The sequence below is a fragment of the Nestor notabilis genome, unplaced genomic scaffold (assembly GCF_000696875.1).
Source record: "Nestor notabilis isolate BGI_N333 unplaced genomic scaffold, ASM69687v1 scaffold1215, whole genome shotgun sequence".
In the NCBI taxonomy this organism is placed as follows: domain Eukaryota; kingdom Metazoa; phylum Chordata; class Aves; order Psittaciformes; family Psittacidae; genus Nestor; species Nestor notabilis.
Window position 1 is genome coordinate 160,195 of NW_009930454.1, and position 21,331 is coordinate 181,525.

Here is a 21,331-nt window from a genome sequence, read left to right on the forward strand (position 1 = left end):
TACTTTTATTCACCTACTGGCTTTAATGAAAAACGGTTCTTGAAAATATGTGCACCAGAAGCATTCTCAGTACTTACCAGCTCACCAGCGCCTGCACATTAGTGCAACAGTCAACTTTGCAATCAAAACATCTCTGTGGCCACCACAGAAAGCAAGCAGTAAGGAAGCATGTCCCAGACATGCCTCAGGAAGCACTACTTGCAATCCCACTTCTCTGTTAACTTAGCAATATTTCCAAGAGCACCACACCCCCACTGGGGCTTCACTGCTTTATGGACCTCAGAGACAATGGGCTTGTCCACCCCAAACAAAAGCCAGAATACAGTATGTGTAGCCAGACAACACAAAACAGCCATTCTTTCCTAGTTCTCACTTTATGATGTTTCATTTTGGTAATAGCCTATACAGAGTTCCTTTAAACAGCCAAGAAAAGTACAAGGCCTATAGTATAACATCAAAGCTATAAATACAATGCAAGAAATACAAAAAGCACCATGTACACATCTGCAGTGCCATATAATTTATTAGATGGATTTTCCAGGTAAGCTAAGCCAGAGTGCTCTGCACTACAGAGGAAGACAAAGAACCAGAAGTCTCTGAGGACCTCACATGGAGAGAGATTCCTCCCCAGCCTAGTTAACGATGGGGTTTAAATCTGCATGCATGGACAAGGTATGTTAACCAATCTCATAGAAGATTTTGAGATAGCTAAGAGTACCAGCTCCTCCTGTTCAACATCCTGCCTCTAGCTGTGACCAAACTGCAATGTCTTAGAGGAAAGTGAACCTCATTTTTCTCATCTCCTGAAGAAGACAAACTTACTGCTGAAAAGGTTCCCACCAGAACTGATAAGCACTAACTGAGAACCAGGATAAAGTCTCTTTTCAAACTCTCCCAGGCACATCCTATCACAGAGTCATAAAACTGTATCACACAAATAGAATCACAGCACAGAAACACTTCCTAACATCAGCCTAGGACCTGATGCAGAATGGGCACTGCACTGAGACAGAATCTTTTAATCGGAAAGGCTGGCATTTGCCATACCACTTGATTAACCACTCGGCTTGAGGGAACATCCTCTACCAGCAATCTATGCAGTCTGTGGATGACTAACAGAGCGCCATGGTAAATTATATAAACATTCACAGTGCAGTCATGGGAAGAAACACCACAAGCCATCTATCTATAGTTAAGAATAACAACCGTGGTCACGAGCTTTATTATTCAGTCAAAACAGTCTTTATTTTATCAGGAAGAATGTTTAAGACCATGAAATAGCATTTGACTAATAAACTGAATGATTTAGCACTTGAGTCGTATTGCCTGGAAGCACTGTTATCACTTCTCAGATCTTCTCCCTGCCTGTTTACCTTCAAAGACAACAGGAGGAGCAGCAAAATGAAAGGCTATGGAAAGGGGAATTCTACTCCACTCACATCCAAACTAAGGCAAGGACTTCACTTTTTGTCCCAAAGGAGCAAGTCTTAATTATTAGAATTCCTGCTCTCACTTTTTCTCTACTTTGATCTCCCATGAATCCAGACAACTCCTAGAGCTCTCAGAAGCCAGAGTATCAAAATTCAAGGACATCCGTGTTTGAAAAGCAGAAATGTGCTGGAACCTCTGCTTTGCCTGACAGCTGTGCCAAAAACACAGCCTCAGACTCAGCCCACATAGTTGCAGGCTCGGGGTCTTCATCCCCTGTGATGACCTTGGGAAGCCAGATGACCTCCCCAAAACTTGTGATATCAGCTGCTACTACAAAGAGCAGAAAAGCCCATCTGTATGAACCAGAGATGAGAAATGTGCAAATGCTCATGCAATGTATCAGAGACACCTGGCACCTCCAGCATGTAACTAACTGTGTGAGGCACCATGCTAGAAAATGCTGGAAAGACCCTGCTTCCAGAAGAATTGCTGATCCTACTGGCATAGGTGTCTGGGTATGCTTTTATGGGAATGCCTAAAAACATAGTCAAGAACAGCCCCATCATTTGGACAAGACAACCTGCTGCCAGGGTGAGACAACTATACCATTAATATCCTTGTAAACAGTTTCCAAACTCAGTATAGCCACAAAATTAATATTGCCCAAAAGCAAATGATCACAGCAGTAGCATGAATAAGCAGTTTGCAGCAACTATTATTGACACTTGTGTTACTAAAGCAGAGGCCTGAAGTAAAATCAACTAGGTAGCACAGCACTATCTTCCCTGACTAGGTTCCTACATGTGCAACAAGTCCCGACCTTCCAAGCTGAATCTCTCCCTTGCTGGCTACAATACGCTTTCTTTTATACCTTTTTATTAGAGTACGGAAGTAGCATGTAAACATCACTCAGCTGACTGCAGTCCTTCTATAATGGCTAGAACATTGTATAGCTTTGAAAAAACCCACAATGAAACATAACAGTCTTATTGTTACCCATGAATACCACTGTATTGTCTCTAACAAAAGCTAGGATGAAGACTGAGGACACAAGAAAGGAACAACTGGTTATTGTTGTTGCAGTTTTAAATAGCTAGGGATTGACAGACAAAAGTTTCCAACAGGGAAAAATTATTCCAATAGGAACATGTAGATACAAACAAATTACATTTTCTCAGTCCGTATTTCATTATACTAGTTGGTCTTTAAATTTGATTTAAATGCCTTAATAAAATGGTTTATTCACTTTCCTTCTCCAAGCCTGCAAAAGGCTCATTCCATGTAAGGATAGGGTGTTCTGCATGTGGAAGCAAAGACACAGAAAGAGGTACATAGGCTTATCATGGATACCTGCATCAGCACCAGCTCGCTGTATGACACTACCAAAAAATTATTTGTCCTGTAATTGCACAATTCTTAAGGAATTTGAATGATATTTATGATGTTCAGAAGGCTGAATTATATGTTCTGGTGATATCTTCTGGTTTTCATTCTACATTAAAATAACAAAGTGGAAATGCTCAGATTATCAGTGATAACACAGAAAAGGCAGCCATGCCCAAGAAATATTTCTGTGATACAGTGGATGATGTTGTAAGCATATTTCAGTATTAATCCAGGAGGATTTAAAATTAGGCATGTTACATCTTCAGATTTGAATAACTTGAAGCCAAGTATAAAAAGGAGCTGGCTTGGATCCCTGGTCTCCTAATTCAAGTTTTCAGAAAGTTTGGAACAGACAGAAAATCCTAGAGAACCATAAGAACCCTAACATGCAACAATGCTCTTGAAAAAGTATACAGGAGTACTTTTCATACTTTCTAGTGGTATCAAACCCACTGCAGTGAGTTTGATATCAATTCAGAGAAAAACAGAGAAATGGCTGGTTTTGAGTTCCATTAACAAAAATTAAAGGAAGCTACTATAAACTGATGGCAGTTATAGTACTGGCATAATGTTGTAATAACTGCCTCATTATGGGCTTAAGAAAAATAGACCTTCTCAAACTTCTGAAGACTATTTTCTGGGTTTGCTAGTAATGAAAATATCAGTCTGGTAAAATCTGATAAATTGGTAGTGTCACACAATAGTGTAATGCAGTATTTTTTAGTAAGTAACCACACAAGGATAGTTATCAAATGGCTTAACAGCTAAAGTGAATGACAGAATTCAACGTGCAATTTAAAGCAAGAAATCATAAACGAGTGTATGGGCTTCTAACCTCATGGAGTATTTATTGTCTGCCTGATATTCTTTTTTCGATGAAAAAGAATACAGAAAATAATTATTAATAGCATTCATCACAGACACACAAAAAAGGGGATAAGGTCAAGTCACCAATAACAGTTTAGGCCCTATTTATTAAACCGACCAGAAGAAAACAATATGACCCTCATTATGTCCAAACCTCTATAGGTGTAGTTATAGGTGCAATAACAATAAAATGCAGAACAACAGAAAATGAAGGTCTCAGTTTAAGGAGGCCATGTCTCTGGGGAAGGCTAGAAGGTCTTGGAGAAAGATCAGTGGAACAACAATTCCCAAAATCACATATCCTAGAAAGAGTAACAAGAGCTATTATGTAGGATTCCTAAGCCTATCTTACTTCTCCACATGCAGGGGCATGTTACTGTAGGAATACTGTATCACAGGTTGGTATCCATAATTCAAGAAGAATGCTAACACATTGGATTAGGTTTGGGGAAGCTCCACAAGAGTGATTAGAGAATAAAACGTGCCTTCTCATCAGAAATTCAAGGCTTTCAATCTACTGAGTTTATCAGTCTAAACATGAACAACATGAACTCTATTTCTGACTATATACATGAGAAATCTGATAGTGGATGACTTCAGTCTACAAGATAAAAGGTGTAAGACACACTGGTGAGAAGCTGAAGACACAGAAATTCAACTAGAAAAGAGGCAGAGGCAGCTGGGTTATTCAGTTTGTGGGTTATGAATTTTATTTTTATGTAACAGTAATGGCATTTAGCTATTGGAACAGCTTAAGAAGAGGTGTGATAGTCTCTATTGCTGGCAGTTACTAAATCACGACTAGGTGAAGATCTTGTGGTCTACATTAGGAGAACAAGCTGGGTGATAAAAATACGTCATCTCACATAATCTATGAAGACATCATGCCACCTTTTCCTGTGCTAAATATAGATGAGGTTAGAAGCCTGGCTTTCTATGAAGGCGGTTTAAAACCCATCTACTTCTACATGTTTCTTCTCATAATTTATAAATTAAATTTCTTTTCTGCTTGGTCTGAGTGTCTGCTTCCAGATGACTTTTTTGTTGTTGCTTTTCACCGATTTTCAAACTATTTTTGTTCCCTTATTTCCCTCGGAGAGAAAACATGGCAGGAGAAGTAGTTTTGTGCAAGTGGTTTCTTGAAGATACCATGCATGGAAGTCTTATAACCCTTTAAATTATGATTCAACCTGCTCTTGAAATGTAAGATGGCACGGACATCTCCTCATTCTAAAGCTTTTCTTCATACAAGGAAGAAGTTCTTTACTGTGAGGGTGGTGAGGCACAGGAACAGATTGCCCAAGGAAATTGTGAATGCTCCATTCCTGGAAGTGCTCAGGGCCAGGCTGGGTGAGGCTTTGAGCAACCGGGTCTAGTGGGAGGTGCCCCTGCCCATGGCAGGGGGTTGACACTAGATAATCTTGAGATCCTTCGCAACTCTAATTGTCCTGTTATTCATCTCCAAAATGGATCAACTGAGGCACACAGCTACCAAGTGCATGGTGTTGCACGAGCACGAGCATGGAAAAGAGCCCCAGAGTCTTGACTCCCACTATGTCCACAAAGTGGAATATTTCTGTCTTCATGATGGCAGCAACTTCCGGGCGCACGCGAGTTGGGAGAGGTTGGTTGTTCAGGGGCATTGTTTTGTTTGGTTGATTTTATAGAGAGTGAGCTGTTCCCTGGTTCTGATCTTTTTGCAACAAGATGTTTTCATAGCCAACAGATAGTTGAATTTGATATATTTTCACACTCAAAAAATAAAAATGACACTCAGCAGCAGAGTTGAGAGAACAAACACTGGGGCATTTATTCAGGGAAAAAGCACTTTTAAATATGATGTTGGGTCCAGCTGGTGTCCAGCTCTGCTTCCTCTAAAATTAAAGGGACATTTGCCAGCAACTTCAGTAGGAGGAGGAGCAGACACATACTTTGCTGGGCAAAAGTTTTTATACAACGCTAAAAAGAAAAAACCCAAAATATGCACCAGACTTCATGACACAGTTCTCCTAGGAGAGAAGAACTGGCCACCCACACCTCTCAGCTGTCTCTCATTAGGCAGAGACACCCCACATTTTAAATGTGCTATTGTTCAATCCTACACAAATCTGGTTTTAATCCTACTTGTCTTAATACAAATTGCCTACATCGCAAATGCTAACTGATAAACCTGAGGTTTTAACTAGTACAGAGATTCATCAACACGTTCAGATAAAATAAAGCACAACAAGGATGATCCTTCTCTAAACCCAAACTGCAGTAGTTTAAAAAAGTAATTTATGTTTTAGCAGCCTTTTAACTCTTCTTTCCTTTGCAGTTGCAGGTTCCATAGAAAGCTGGAAACTTACGTGCCAAACATTGCAAAACAAATTCTATTGCCAGTCTATTTTGAATATGGATTCTGAAAAGAATCCTGGACACAGTGCAAGAAAAACAGGTTTTGCCTGACAACTGTCCAATTCTGCACCCTGAAAAAAAGTGTCATAGTAAAAGAAAGATTTCTTTTTTTCTTTGGAAGTATCTCTAAAAAGTGTCTCCACTATGAATACAGCAGGAGAGGAAAACTGTTTCGATCAGGGAAAACCTCATTGAGGCATTCAGGTTTAGACTGGGAAGAAAACATTTTAAAAATACAGTTCGATTTTGTATATTATAAAATTTTACTATTGGCCCAGAAAATATTACTAGGTGTCAAATGTCCTCTTTCTCCTCACCCCCCCAATATAAGATCTCTACATATGTATCTATACATTTGGACATAGAGAATAGGTCTTTGTGTGAGGAAATATTATTGTTAATATCTGTCACTTGTCTCATTGCTTGTTCGGTTACATGGTTTCCATCTGTATTCAGAAATTGTACACTTATAAAACAGATCACGTTTTGTTGTAATTTTTCCTTTGCAACTTTCTCTAGTACAAGACATAGCATTGAGACAGACAATAACTCAAGTTATTCACCACTGAAAGAAAACAATGTAAGATTTGATCCTGATTATTCAGAAACCTTTATGACTGAGCCATCAATATCATACTGTAGAAAAAGACCAGATTTGAAAAGCATAATTTTCAAAGACTAAAATTATCTAACTCTCATGCTGCAGGGGGTAAACTTTCAAAGTGATGCACAGAGAGTAATGCACACAAATCCTATTATTTGTTAACAGGATTTCTGTGTGGAAATTCCCATGCTCTGCAAGAAAAAATTACCCCTAAAGTGTCCTAATGTGAATATTTACCAAAACAGACACTTAATTTCCAGATGCATACTTATGAGCACTACTGTGCTTTGACATTTTAAGAGCAATTTGAAACAGGTAGCTAGGGAAAAACAATAGAAGTGGCCAAATAGTATTTTCATTACATTATTCTGTTTCACTGTGTTGCTATTATGTTGAACTTCAAAGCCAAAGCATTACAGATGCCTTATTTACGAGATAAGGGATGCACTGCAGACATAACTGCATGTCCTTGTCTACTCATAAAGATTGACACAAAACTTCAGATATTCAGAATTTCGTCTAACACATTCCAGATACTCCTGTCATCACTTACATTTGAAGGAACCTATGCATTTTCTAAACCAGGTTATCAAGATTATTTTGCAATCCAGGTTACCAGGCCTTTGGAAATTTTTCAATGGATTTCACAAGAGTTCTGCGTTGTATCGATACCAAATGAGTACTTCATGGTTTGGGGTTTTACTGTGGAAATCCCATTAAACTGTGACCTGTGCAACTTTCTCCAATATATACAAATATTCCCAGTTAATTTTAATTATTCAGCTAGAACTGCTCTGCAGGTCTATGTATTAAGAAAAAAAAATAAATAAAAACCCATGGTGATATTAAAAGAAACTATCTTGCAAAATAATCATGGGACATGCCTTGTCTCAAAACAATACCAAGAACTCATCAACACCAATCATTTTTCCTCTAATGCCACTCATTCCTGTCTAAACACCACTATATTTAGTGCATGTAACTGCCAGAGTCTGTTCTCCCATGATTTACATATGTGCTTTTGACAATGATCAGCAACCCTATCTATACTGCCCCAAAAGCTAGCCTGACAAAAATGGCCAAGACACATGCCTGATGCTTCTGAAAAATGCCCCTTGCATTCTTACATGGAAACAGATACCAAATTATTGCTCATTTATTGAATTTCAGGCATGAAGGAGAAAATCAAGTGTGCGCGCATGTGTGTGTCCACCTCCAAGTATACTTGCATTTTTAGATGTCTAAAGACTGTACAGAATCAGTCCTCTTAAACATCTTAAAATGAAAGACCTGAATTTACTTTAAATTCTTGAAAGGCCAACATAGGAGTTTGCATTCTTACAGTCTAACAGACTGTGGCTACTGCAAAGGAAAAAAGCTGGTCAAAACATATTTAAGCAGCTCCTCTCTATGCAGCAAAACAGAAATGGCTAAAGGAAGCCAATCCTGTGGCAGATCAGGGCAGCACCATTTAAACTACCAGTGTTATTAATGGTATATGAAAACAGAGTCTTTGTATCTACCTTGCTGGAAAATGAGCACAAATCAGCCCAAGATAATAGTCAGGATGGAATCAAGGTACAGCATGTTATGTCCTAAGTGCTTACTGCAGTGACTGCCAGGCTTTCCCCCTGCTCTATGCTGCACAGCATGGCAAAGAAAACAAAGCATCTTCCTCCGTTTCTAAGCAGAGGAGAATAATTCCCACCTGGAGCTGCTGCACTGATTTTGCTCTATCTATGAAATTAGGAGGCATTTCAGATTAACAGAAAAGTAAAGCCAAGTTAGACAATGCTATAAATCCAACACTTTATTAGCTATTCATTTTGACAGGGATAAAAAACCAACCCAGTAGTTTGAATAATTTTCCATGAAACTTAATTGGGAACTTTCCATTAATACCAACTTTCCCAATTGTATTATCCTTTTCAGGACAGCTAGCACTTTAAGTTCAGCACCTAGAGTTACGTGCTTGTATGAAAAATCCAGCTCACATCAAAAATAAAAATCCAAAACAAAACCTACACACACCCCTCACATAATTTCTAGTGCTCCTGGTCTTGGAAATATGAAATCTGTGTGGCCAGAGCCAGAAAGCCAGAAAAAAAAAACCAAGAAAAAAACCCTAAAACATGTTGTAGGGTTTTTGATGATTAGGAAACCAAGCCAAAGCAGTTTCATCACTTTTAGGAGCCTAACTCATGACTTTGATTGCCAGAGGTGGTAAATACCAAGTAAACACACTTAGCAACCTTCTCCAGCAGATTTGTTGGTACTGCATGCTCAGAGGAGCTCAAACCCTCGCTACCGACTCTCAACAAGGACATAGCTGCTGACGCATGGCTACTGACACAAGCCACCACATCTCCTCTTCCTCAAACAGCAAACCAGCACATCCACTGCCAGAAATGGAGCCCAAGTAACTAAGAATTAATGGCGATCCAGCATTATGAGGTAAGGCTGCGCTAGAAGGAAAGGACCCCTTGGTTAAGCATGAGAAACGGGTAATCTTACAACTCAAAGTTACTTAAGATCTGAGCTCCACTTCTGCTCTGGCAAAAGCTGTGTTGCCACACTGAGTTTGGCTGTAGGAAAACTGAGCACTGAATTCCTCTGGAGGCAGGAAAAAAGGTGTTTGGCAGGTCCATTCCCCAGGAATAAGGAATCAGGTCTTGGTTCAGACCCTAGGTTAGGCCAGCTAATGTCATTAAGTGAGAAGGCTAAGCATCTATCCAGGGTCATTCAGGGTATATCCTGGTTTTTACCTACTAATTCACAAAAGTGCAGTGACTTGGTGTTGGGAGCTGGTCTTTCCTGGCGTATCTGAAGTTTTAATAATAAAGCATCTCTTCCAAATGACAGACAGACACTCTGATTTTTCAAGGCATCTTCTGATTTTCATGGTATCTTTTACTAGGAAAAAAACCTCCCTATTTTCCAAGCAGTTCTCAATCTTCCCTTTTAAATTAGAGGCCAATATTAGCTTTCTACTCGTGGAGTCTAAGATTTCATCAGTTCAAACAAACAAACCTAGTAACATCCTTTGAAGAGTGCCACGGAAATTATTCTGACTTTGTGTAACTCTGCAGCAGAAGTTTCATAAACCATTTCTATTAGCCAAAGTTGCCGAATGAAACTGAAACATTGTTAAGAGAGTAACATTTTGTTTTTAATAACTTTCAGAGGTATATTAGCTGTCATGCCAGAGCTCAATAGCTCCTTAGCTGTCATCTTATTTTAGGAGCAACAGCAATTTCTAAATGCTAAGTTTCACACGATCAGGAAAAAGTTCCCTTCTAGGTTGGACAGAAAAAAAAAACCTTAAAAAAAAAAAAGAACAAAAAAAAAAAGAACAAAACAAACTGAAGCCACTCTAGAATTGGTTGAAAAAAATGGCCAAAATTTGCTTTAAATTACATTAGCTATTCAAAAGTAGAGACAAGGGGGAGACGAAGACACATTTTCATGAGGCTGTCTCAGCTTTTCAAATTCCCACTGCTAAAAGACAGATTCATGTTTATATAAAAAACAATATGCAAGCTGTTCACCCAGAATATTAAATTGCCCCTTTATATTTAATATTTGCTAAAATTGCTGAGTTATTTATGTCACAGATAAGATTGCTGCACATGTGCAGTAGCTGTTTCATCATAATATATTTCAGTATACATTTATTATGAAGCTGTTGCCATTATAATGCCTAAATTTCTATTGCTTCCAAGGAGAAATACATTATCACTGGAATGTTCCTACATGCATAGCATGTAGCTATGGAAATACAATGTCATATGCTTCTTTAGAGCTGTTAAGTACAGCATAGATTGACGGTGAGCCTTCAAAAAACCTGCTCTGGAGGTCCTCAAACTGACTTGCAATTTTTTCTACTGTGTTTCGAGAGTACTGATACCCTCGCTAATGACAGCTCTCTGATAAATGCCATGCAACATCCCAACATTAGGGCTCAATGGCATTATGAAAACCCAGATGAACTTTACAGTTCCAATAACTAGAAATTAGACTGTATATGCATGCCAGCCAGTCAGTGCTTTGAATGAATACAAAACAAAACCCACCAAGTCTTAGAGGCTACATAATTCACAGCTCAGGCTATTCTGATTATTAGTAAAATCCTCTGTTCTGAATGCAGCATTCCTGTGCAGCATGCCTGCTGCATTTAGTTAGCCTGTCTCTGTGAAAATCATCTTAAAAGGTTGAGCAGGGTGTGAAAAAGTATAGACAAAGTTAGTGCCTTAAGCTAGGTCAATGGCACAGTTTCATCTGGGGTTCTGTGTTTACTACAGGTTGCCATCTCCTAGAAGGCTCAGAGAAATGCTGGGAGCACACAAAGGTGTGGAAAGCATGGTACTAAAGATTGAGATTGCTCGCCTTGGAAAAGAGACAAAAAGATGCGACAGCAGTACAGAAAAGTATGGATGGTGAGGAGGTGGGGAAGTCAGGAATTCCTGTTTCCTCTCCCACCCAAGAAGGGGCCTTCAAAGGAATGTAAAGATGATCAGTGCAAAAGTGATAAAGAAATACTTGTTAACCCACACATAATTAGATGGCAGAACTCATTACCATGCGAAGTCACTGAGACCAAGAATTCAGCAAGACTCAGAGAGGATTTGGGCATTTCTATAGAAAACAAGCAAAACCAGTCACAATAGCAAATGTTAAAAAAAATTACTATGGGAAACAAGACAAAATCTCATGCTTTAGAGGCCACAGATTTATGATCTTACTGTTAAGGATTATCCCAAGACTTCAGGAAGAATAGAAAACTTCAACTCTGCCTAGAGTGGGGACTCTCAGACCTTCTGAAGCATCTGGTGATGGCCACACAGAGAGACAGCACTCTTAATCCTCTGGTCTGACCCTCTTTGGCAATCTGCATGTGTTTAAGAGAGACATGAAGTGTACCAAGTCTATTTGTATTGGATCCAAAACCTAGTGCAATGAAATGTAGATCCAAGAGAAAAATTGTTTTTATGAAATCCCTGATGTGGAGACACCCAGAGCAGACCACTGTAGTAATCTGAAACATCAGCTGGAACTCTACATTCAACAGGCAAAAAAAGCAGAATTGCCATGACAAGAAAGTACACATTACCAAAATCTTAACATGAAAACGGTCTGCATTTCATCTATCTGTCTTCATCTTTGCTTAGCAAAATACTACTGGCTTATATAAAAATGATGGCAGCTAGAAACATTTAGATTTTGAAAAGGCAACTTCTTAGAGACAAGCTCTAGGCTCCCTTCTTCAGTGAGACATTCTGCTAGTGTTGAGCTGGGTGCCCATACTCACTCAGGAAACTCTCCAAACTTGTCTTCCTGCCTCCCACTGATGAATTTTCTGTTCTTGTACTAACAAAATCCAAAATACCTCATCCTTTAAGACACTAAAGAATGCCTTTGCATGGCAGAGACAGCCACAGCATCAGACTTCTTAGTTCTGATGACAGTCTATGAACACCAGATCCCTCATTTAGCCCTAAGTAACACTGCCCAGAATGTCACCATTATTTAGTTCTTTTGATTAATTACAACTTTGCAATGACTTTGTTACATAAAATCTTTTCCTGTACATACTAAGCACCTTTCTGTCTCCCTGTGAGCCCACCTGATGGTGAAACGGCTTTTTGACTGCTAAGGATTGAGTGTCACACAGATGCCTCTGCCTACATACTTAATGTTCTTCTCTGGCCTAAAATTCACTATACATAGAAACAAGTATTAGTATTCTAGATGTGGCGCCCAGAGCTGCCAAGACTTGGCCAAAAGCTTGACAGATTTATATAGTGCAGAAGTGATGATGTAGAAGACCAGGACAGCATCTGGATTTTGTCTCTCCTGCTTTGCTGTCTCCCATCTTTTTTCTTCCTTCTTGTCCCCTCTGAATTTCCCTTTTTCCTCCCTGTCCCCTGGCTGTACCAATGACACACTACAATACATATAACACTTGATTTGTAGCTTCTCCCCCTCGGGAATCATGCCTCCTTGTTTGGTAAAACAGCTCTGGAGGAGACTGGAAAAGGGCAAGTGAACATTTGGGAAAGAAGCATCTGGTTAAAAGTTGAGCCTGTTCTCCTCCTCCACACTCAAATCACTAACCTGAATACTCAGAAGAAACATACCTGACGATTCACTGTAGCAAAAGCATTGGAACTCACAGAACAAACCAAGAAGCAGCAAAATTATGTCAAAAAAATGGACAGGACAAGCTTAAGATGGAAGAAGGCTGGCAGGTGAAAAAAGTTCCAAGCACAGCATTCAGTTTTGCAGAGAATTTTCCTCAGGCTTTGGTACATGCAGGTAAGTACCTCAGACACCAGCAAAAAATCATTATAGATCAGAACAGAAACAAATCTTCAATGAATATGTATTGTGCAAATCAACAAGAAGATGAGGAAGGAAAGAGAATATTCTTCGGAGTCTAATCCTGGCGCACCCTCAAACACAAGAGAAGTCAAAGGGAGCTGAGTATACTGATTATCTGACTGAGGACCTAAATGAAATCATGCCATTGTAAACTTCACATTAGGATGACTCCCTAGTGGTAAAGTAGAAACATTAATTTGGAATTCTTTTGCTGCAAAGCCCTGAACATTTTCAGCATAAGACTTAGGTTTAATTTGAACAGGTCTGGGCAACAGATATATTTACAGTGGCAAAGGCTATTTATATTGCTTTCCCTAGCAGAATGCAGAGGCTCAAATGACCAATTAAATAGGAAATTTTATTAAAAAAAAAAAGCCAGAGCCAGTGTCTTTTTAAAAATACCTGATGTGTAAGGCAGACTAAATTGAGTCAGTACCTGGGAATGTGCATGCTCTGACCTGTGTGAAAAGGCAGCCTGGGGTACTGTGTACAGGCAAGACAGTTACCATGGATACCTCACTGCTTTAGGTGTAGAAGCTTAACATTACAAACAACTTTGCAGCATTAGGCTATTGGCCTCATAAAACCACTGCAAAATAACAATGAATTCTGAGATAACTATTACGATCTGTTTCTTGACATGCGAATATAAATCTTGTATCATAAAGCAAAAGACAAAAGCAGCATTGAGAAGAAATGGCCAGATCTTGCAGGCCTTAATTAACAGCCTGCTCCTGAAAGATGCTATGGTCGTCGGCTCACACTGATGATAATGGGACTTACAGCTAGGCAGCTTGTTTCTGAATACTGTCCTCCTTCCTAAAGTTTTGCCTAAATTAGGACTCCAAACTTGAGCCAACACAACACAGACAGAAGGAGATGCAGGCAGAGTTAAAATAACTCGCTTATTGATTACAAAAAGCTTTCTCTCTTAAAGTTTCCCTTTAAGAGTGCAAGTCACTCTGCAAATATCTACCACAAGGTTTATGGTGTCATGCAGCATGCATGACATGCTATTAAAGGACATCTATTTCACATGAAATGTTATACTGTATTCCCACTTCCTTCAAAGATCACCAGGTCTGTGTGGGAAGATGCTAAACATGGGTGACATGTTTAGTATTAGGCCAGTATCCTTACTGAACGCCTTCAGTAGTTGAGAGAGGCCACAAATTTCTTAGCTGGACAAGCATGGCTTCACAACTGCAAACACATCTCTTGACCTAAATACCACTCCATCTGGCAGACAGACACTCTCAACAGAAGGAGAAAATCTGCTTCATACCACTGTGTCTAGTAGCGGCAAAAGATACTCACCCCTGTCCACCAAACTATATGATCTACTGATTCAACAGTTACCATTCTTCAGACAGTGAATGCATCTGTCTCCTTCTTTACCTAAAGCAAAGGTTCACAGGAAATCACTTGAGATGCTTTCTTCTGGTTTTCGTATTAAATTACAGATGAGAAAAGTTCAGGTGCGGGTGAGAGCAGTGTTCTGTGTCAGGGGATGAAAAAATCCATCTCAAAGAGATTTATGACAATATAAACTATTCACAACCAGGAGCTCACATGCATCAAAAGCGGTGCCCATGGCTGGCTCTTACATCACTAATTAAGATGCTTCTACAACAAGATTATAGATACAGTTATTGCAAAGCTGTAATGGTCAAACCCTTCCATAAGGCACAACCACTAATCAACAACAACGTGCTGGAAGAGCTGCTAGTTACAAGCTAAGAAGTAAGCGGAGAAGTTGGAGCTGATCTCAAATGCAGATACGTGTGCCTGTCAGGTGCATTCAGCTCATAAGATTTAGTTGAATACAGATGTGCCTACTTACAGTGTTTCATAATCAAGTAACATGTATTTGTCCAGCTTTCTGCAGACCTATCTAACAGAGGAAAGCAGGCTTCTTCCCTGTTTTGTCAATGTGTTTTGGCAGTGGGTGAGTTTCCACATACTGTAATAAATTTTGCACTGAAGGCACCCTAATTTTTTGCTAGCACAGAAACATCTTTCAGCCTTTGTGGCACATACCGTACAAATGCAAAGGGCACAAGCGAAAACTAAACTCTCTTCATCCAAATGACTACTATCCTAGATCTGCATTGCAAGAGATCACTTTTTTTGTGCCCATAATTACAAGAAGGAATAATATAGATCACATAAATGCCAAAGTAACTGATAACTGCAAGCTAAGCAGGCACCTTTGAAAGTAACACAGCATCAAGGGCCCACATAGCTTGAGAGCAGTGTGGGTTAACTGAGTTATTGGCAGAAAATAATCATTAGTTTTGATCAAAGCTCTCCCCATCAACTTTTGAACTACATCTACCTTAGTCTTCTAGCAGTGAGGAGAAGGTGCAATGGCTAAGAAACATCTAAACCAGTTTCTTGGTGAGCCGGAATGGAAAACTTCCTACTTGTTATGACTGATCCTTTTATGCTGCTCAGTTAACACAAAGGAGAGGAACCCAGATGTTATCCCACAGTGAACTCTGTGCAGGCAATGCTAGCAGCAAGGGTACTATGGCTGCAGTGATCCCATCATGGCTCTAATATCATTAGAATTCTCTTCACTGGCTTTAATGGGATTTGGATCAGGTGCAAAAGATGCCACATTACCTTTCCCTGATTGGTTGCTCCTATCAGCACAGCAAAACAATCAAATCCCAAGTATCTATTTCTGCATGTCTGCACTCCATGAAGGAATCACCACCACCACCACTCCAATCCACACCCAAGCAATCTCAATAGTCATAAATCAATTTGATTCTTCATATATAAATGTCAAGAATTAGTAATGTAGGCAGGAAAAGGAAGCAAAGAATTAAACATAAAGTTTTAACTTGGTATTTTCACCTCTAACAATATTCCTGGGCATTTTAAGTAAACAACAATACAAAAGAAGCCTGCAAGTGGCTACAGCTATAATTATAATAATATTAATCTTAGCATCCACATAGAGGGAAATGAAGTTTTGAAAATGCACATTAAAGCCTCACATGTAACAGAAGCTATGCCACACGTCGAAAACCATCACTAACACTATACAAGTTCTAAGAGGCACCACCTGATTTTTCTGGATTCTGCCTGTGTTACTACACTTCAAGATCAAAGAGATTATTTTAAAAATATTTCAGTATGTGCAATGTTGGCTGAGGTTTGCTGCTGTCCTTGCCCTTCTAATGAAGAGATTAGGTAGATTTACAGCAAGGCATAAGCTCCTTGATGTTTTCCTAGAGAAAGAATCCCACTCCTCCTCATTTAAAAGCTGCTAGCCTTGCTGTAGGTGGTAATTATGTTGAGGGTGAATTGCTGTGGTTTCTGTCTGGCAACACATAGCACTGGCACATGCAATCCCCACACTGTCTGGAAACAGCATTATATCAAACCATCCAAGCTAGTGGCTTACACAACCAGCTACAGCCCTTTGAAATCTGTCAGCTCCAGTGACTTGCTATGTGCACTTCTGCTTCTCAGACATCAGCTTCATCACGTTTATCACACATGTATCAGGCTCCTTTAAAAACAAAATTTGGAAGCATCGACCTTTAACCCAACTTAAAATCTTATGAAGAAAAAAAACCCCAAGCCCTTACATATCTAACAGCAAACAACTGCTTGATTTTAACACCAAATCTGAGCTCAGTTCACGAGAGCCTGTGGGTGCATCCATGTTAACACTACGGAGAGGAACCTCAGAAAACACAAAACGAGAGAACCAGAAAAGGGAAGCTGCACAATGCTGCTAGTGAAATCAGTTGAGTTTATTTGGAGGTAGCCTAGACATCCCTAATCCACAGCAGCACTGCACACTGTAAGCAGCCATATCCCATAGTTTAATCTAAGAGCTATGTATCAGACCCTTAATTAAATGCAGTTCTGCTGGGATCCCTGCACCAAAATTAAAAATCACTGAGAAATCTCAAATCAAACACATCATTTAACATCATGTCTCCAGCTGTGAGGCAGCCATGTCTTATCATGTGAAGACCTGTGAATGAGCATTTATTTTCTCCTGAAATCAGTGGGACCAGACATCGAGCAGGGAACTGCTCAGCCCGTAACAGATGTATCTGCCCCAGCATCATAGCTGTGTGTTAAGTAGGCAATAGCCTAAGCCACAGAATCTCTGCATTTTCTACATGATTTGAAAACAAACACGTCGCACTTTAACAAGAAATGCTGTAACTATGTCCTTGGAGGATTGTTGTTCTGTACCAAAGAGTTATTTTCCTTCCTTCTCCTCCCCTCCCCCACCTCCCTCCCCTATGAATTAGTAAATGAATTTCTGCCACAAACCCTCAAACCATATTCTTCCCAATCAAAGAGTAAAACGATACCCAAGAGAGTAAGGCAGCACAGAACCAGTGAGATCCTGCAGACAGCTAGACTGGATGGAAAGCTCCTGCCACTGCCACACACAGATGGGCACACATGCTCAGAAAGCCGATGGGGGTAAAACAGGACAATACCGGAAAGAGGATTACATCCAAACGACATTGCTGGAAAATGTTCTCCTGGAACCGGACAGCTGAATCATCTGTGCCCAGACCAAAAAGGATGATACACAAAAAAGACAGTACATGTAATTTAATAAGTAAACGCTGATTTTTTTAATTATTTTTTTTTTTTTCCCCCATGACCCTGCACTACAAGTTTTGGAACAATTTCTTAAGGACAAGGTCCATTTTATGGGAGAATCCAGCATATGCATTTATGGGCAAATACATTACAATCTGCATATATTTTCAGGGGAAATGAAGCCTGCAGTTTTGCTCAGGGTCTGCACTTCAGTGTTTTAGCAAATGGGGGATGTAATGTGTGCCTGTGAACTCAGCCAGAATACAGATCCAAGAAGATGGGATTCTTATAATGTTTTTTGTAAGATGCAGTGCTACAGGGCCTAAATAAAAAGCTTTTCAAAAAGTCATTGCACATAGCATGAGAATAAAGTGCTAGTCCCAGCAGTAGCTGCACAGCCGGTATCCACATTGTACAACAATCGCACAGCTCAAATCGTGACTATGAAAGGACAGCCCAAGCAGCAGGTGGGATGGAGGGATGGCAGGGGAGTCCATATCCGAGTACCTCTCTCTCCAATCTGTCTGCTCGTCAGTCATGTCACATGGGCTGTTCCCCTGCAAGGAACATCCAGAGGAACAGAGAAGCTAGAAATGCGGGTCCCAGGCAGGGGAAGCAGCTGGCAGGCATTTGTAATTGAATTCCAGGAGGACTTGGTCTATTTTTAAAAATCTCTGTAGGTTGGCTTTTTTTTTTTTTTTTTTTTTTAAAACAGGTGGACATTTCCAAAACTCGAAACAGTTTTAAAGTTTCATTACATACATCTCTGAGTTCTTACACTATGCAAAAGTTGTGCCATGGCAGCAAAGTACGAGCAAACCCAACCGGATTCTAAAACTCTGCATCAGGGAGGGACAAAATTAATCAGTTTAATCTTTAATTGTATATTGTAAAGATAAAGAACCTCTGGTTTGAAGTGCAAACACACAAACTTCTTCTACCGTATTTATACCCTGAACTGTCGGATCACTGGTTTTCTACCAACCTCAAAATAAACCAGATCTCATTGTTATTATTTATGTGCTGTGCTTCTGCAGCATCTACTAACCCACAGTTCTGAGAGCACAGATACAGAAGGAATGAAGCCCTGCAAAAACTACTGAATTGTAAAGATTTTCATTCTGTTCTTTCCATAAGTGGTATCTGAACAATATGTTTTCATTTGACCAGTATAACACCATAGCTAACCACTGGCAGAGCTAAGCAGGACTCCTGACTTGCTCTCATTCATAAGCAATCTGACCTGCTTAAGTTGTATTTAGAGCTTTCTGCACCTTTTGAGCTCCTTTATCTCCTGCAATGCCTGTTAGATGATAGCTGGAATCCTAATATTCTCTCATTACAGCTTGGAAGAATAGTCATTTGAGAGGGAGCATGCTGTTAATATCCTGTTGTCAAGACCTTTGATTCTGCTTGTTTGGGCATTACTTCTGCTCATGTGAGGCAGGGTCTGGGAGCACTTCCTTAACTTTCCTTCCTTGGATGGATTAGTGATGGATGGTAAAAGGATCCTACATACAGCTCAGAATGGCTAATATGAAGTCGTAAACCCCCAAAACTGCTAAAGCTTCACATAGGAAAAGTTCTCGTTTTGCTCACAGCACAGTCCAGTCTGAGCTACATTCATTTATTTTCTAGGTTGCTGCAGCAAGTTATGTTCTCTGATGATAATGAGCAGTCACTGACTGCATCACCAACTCATTATATCCACTCAGTATCCACTCGTTAACGAACACATTTACACATCCTGGATTTAAGACTTGCCGGCTAGAAAAAATGTAACATATGATATTTGTTGGGATATAACTTGCATTACCTTTGTTCTGATCTGTGTAAAATGATCCTTATGTAGCTGCAGCATGCCTCCCTCTGTCTTTTGATAGTGCTAGATTACACACAAGAACTGTTGCTTTTAAAAAAACAGTCAGAAGATAAAGCCAGGGATCATTTTTCCAGTGCTTTGCAAGACAGGGTTATGTAAGTGTACATCATAATGTATATTTAAACATTGGTATGCTAACTGCATATATAGAAAGGTGAGAGAGAAATAGAAAGGAAGAGAAAAACCTCTAAACACCAGGAAAAAAATACCAATTTGTGATGCTTATTAATGGAAGAAAAGTGACTGCAACAATCACTTCCTCTTAGAAATATAATAAATACAGGATAATAGAATGTGTATCATATGAAGTGACATTATTTGCTGAATATTCCCCAAATGCACAACCAGTATACCTGATCTTATCAAACAACATTGGATTTTGTTGCAAGCACAGCTTTATAAACAGCTATTTTCTTACTATAGTGGTGGCAAGGGAAATGTTTAAGAAGGAAATGTTTTGACTGCCAGGCAATCAGACTGCCTGTAAACAGTATATCCTGGCCCTCAGAAAGCAGAGAAGATTTAATACAGCTTAAAATTTCAGAGGGTTCAGTTTCTTCACAACTCCTGGGCAGCAATATTATTCTCTTCAAGAGCAAGACAATGAACGTTAGTTTCCATCAGACTGAGGAACGATGAAATCTCAAAACATACTTTGGAGAAAAGATGAGGTGAATGTTGCAGGGAGGAGACGGGGGAATCGCTTCTCTATCTTTCAGCTCTGTTATGTTGATTTGTTCCTAATCTTCTTATTCTGGTTCTGGTGTCCCCAACATAAGAAGGACGTGGAGCTGCTGGAGCAAGTACAGAGGAGGGTCACGAGGGCTGAAGCACCTCCCATATGAAGACAGGCTGAGAAAATTGGGACTGTTCAGTCTGGACAAAAGAAGGCTGTGTGGAGACCTCATAGGAGCCTTCCAGTACCTGAAGAGGTACTACGAGGATCCTGGACTCTTCAACCTGGACAAAAGAAGGCTGTGTGGAGACCTCATAGGAGCCTTCCAGTACCTGAAGAGGTACTACGAGGATCCTGGACTCTTCAACTGGGACTGTAGTGATAAGACAAGAGATAACAGGTTCAAACTTAAACAGGGGAGGTTTAGGATATAAGGAAGTTCTTTACTGTGAAGGTGGTGGGGCACTGGCACAGGTTGCCCAAAGAAGTTGTGGATGCTCCATGCACGGTGGTGCTCAAGCCCAGGTTGAATGGTGCTTTTAGCAACCTGGTCTAGTGTGTGGTGTCCCTGCCCATGGCAGGGGGTTGGAACTAGATGATCTTAAGGTCCTTTCCAATCCAAACCATTCTGCAGTTATTAATAAAACCTGCTGTTTAAATTTTAAGCTGCCCCAGTTGCTCCCCGTTTTGGTTTTGTTTTCTTTGGGTTTTTTCCCCTGCAGTCACAGAACCTTCTTTTTGCAGAGAACTGGACGAATGGCAAGAACATTTGCAGCTCCGTACAGACACCCCTGTGTAATGCCACTAGGGAGCCTCATGTAAAAATAAGCTATAGGAAGTCCTAACAGGCCACCTGCCTGCTCAAACCTCAGTGTCTGCAAACCAGCATCTTCTGCCAAAACTGCCAGCCTCGTGACGATTAACCTGTCAATCATCCCGAAACCCGAAAAGTCAGCTTTCCGACCCGCGAGACCGCGTTTAGAGGCAACGGCAGACCAAATGATGCCCAAAGCCCTGCGCCAAGCAGCAACAAAACGCTGCTAGGCGCTCCTTTGGCATCTGGAGGGCACGGGAGGTGAGGCTGTTGTTTGCGTCCCTCTGTTGCCGCCGCCGTGGC

At 40.1% G+C, this 21,331-nt stretch overlaps 1 protein-coding gene across 1 annotated transcript in view; it reads right to left on the reverse strand.

Annotated features, from left to right (window-relative positions):
• The window catches only part of ITPR2 (inositol 1,4,5-trisphosphate receptor, type 2), a 101,441-nt gene extending 80,292 nt beyond the window's left edge, over positions 1-21,149 (reverse strand). Inside the window, exons 1-2 of the mRNA XM_010015393.1 lie at positions 21,098-21,149; positions 20,463-20,587 (exon numbers count right to left, since the gene is read on the reverse strand). Coding sequence (XP_010013695.1) covers positions 20,463-20,587; positions 21,098-21,149 — 177 coding nt within the window. The remainder of the gene's footprint in view (positions 1-20,462; positions 20,588-21,097) is intronic.
• Positions 21,150-21,331: the final 182 nt, after the last annotated feature.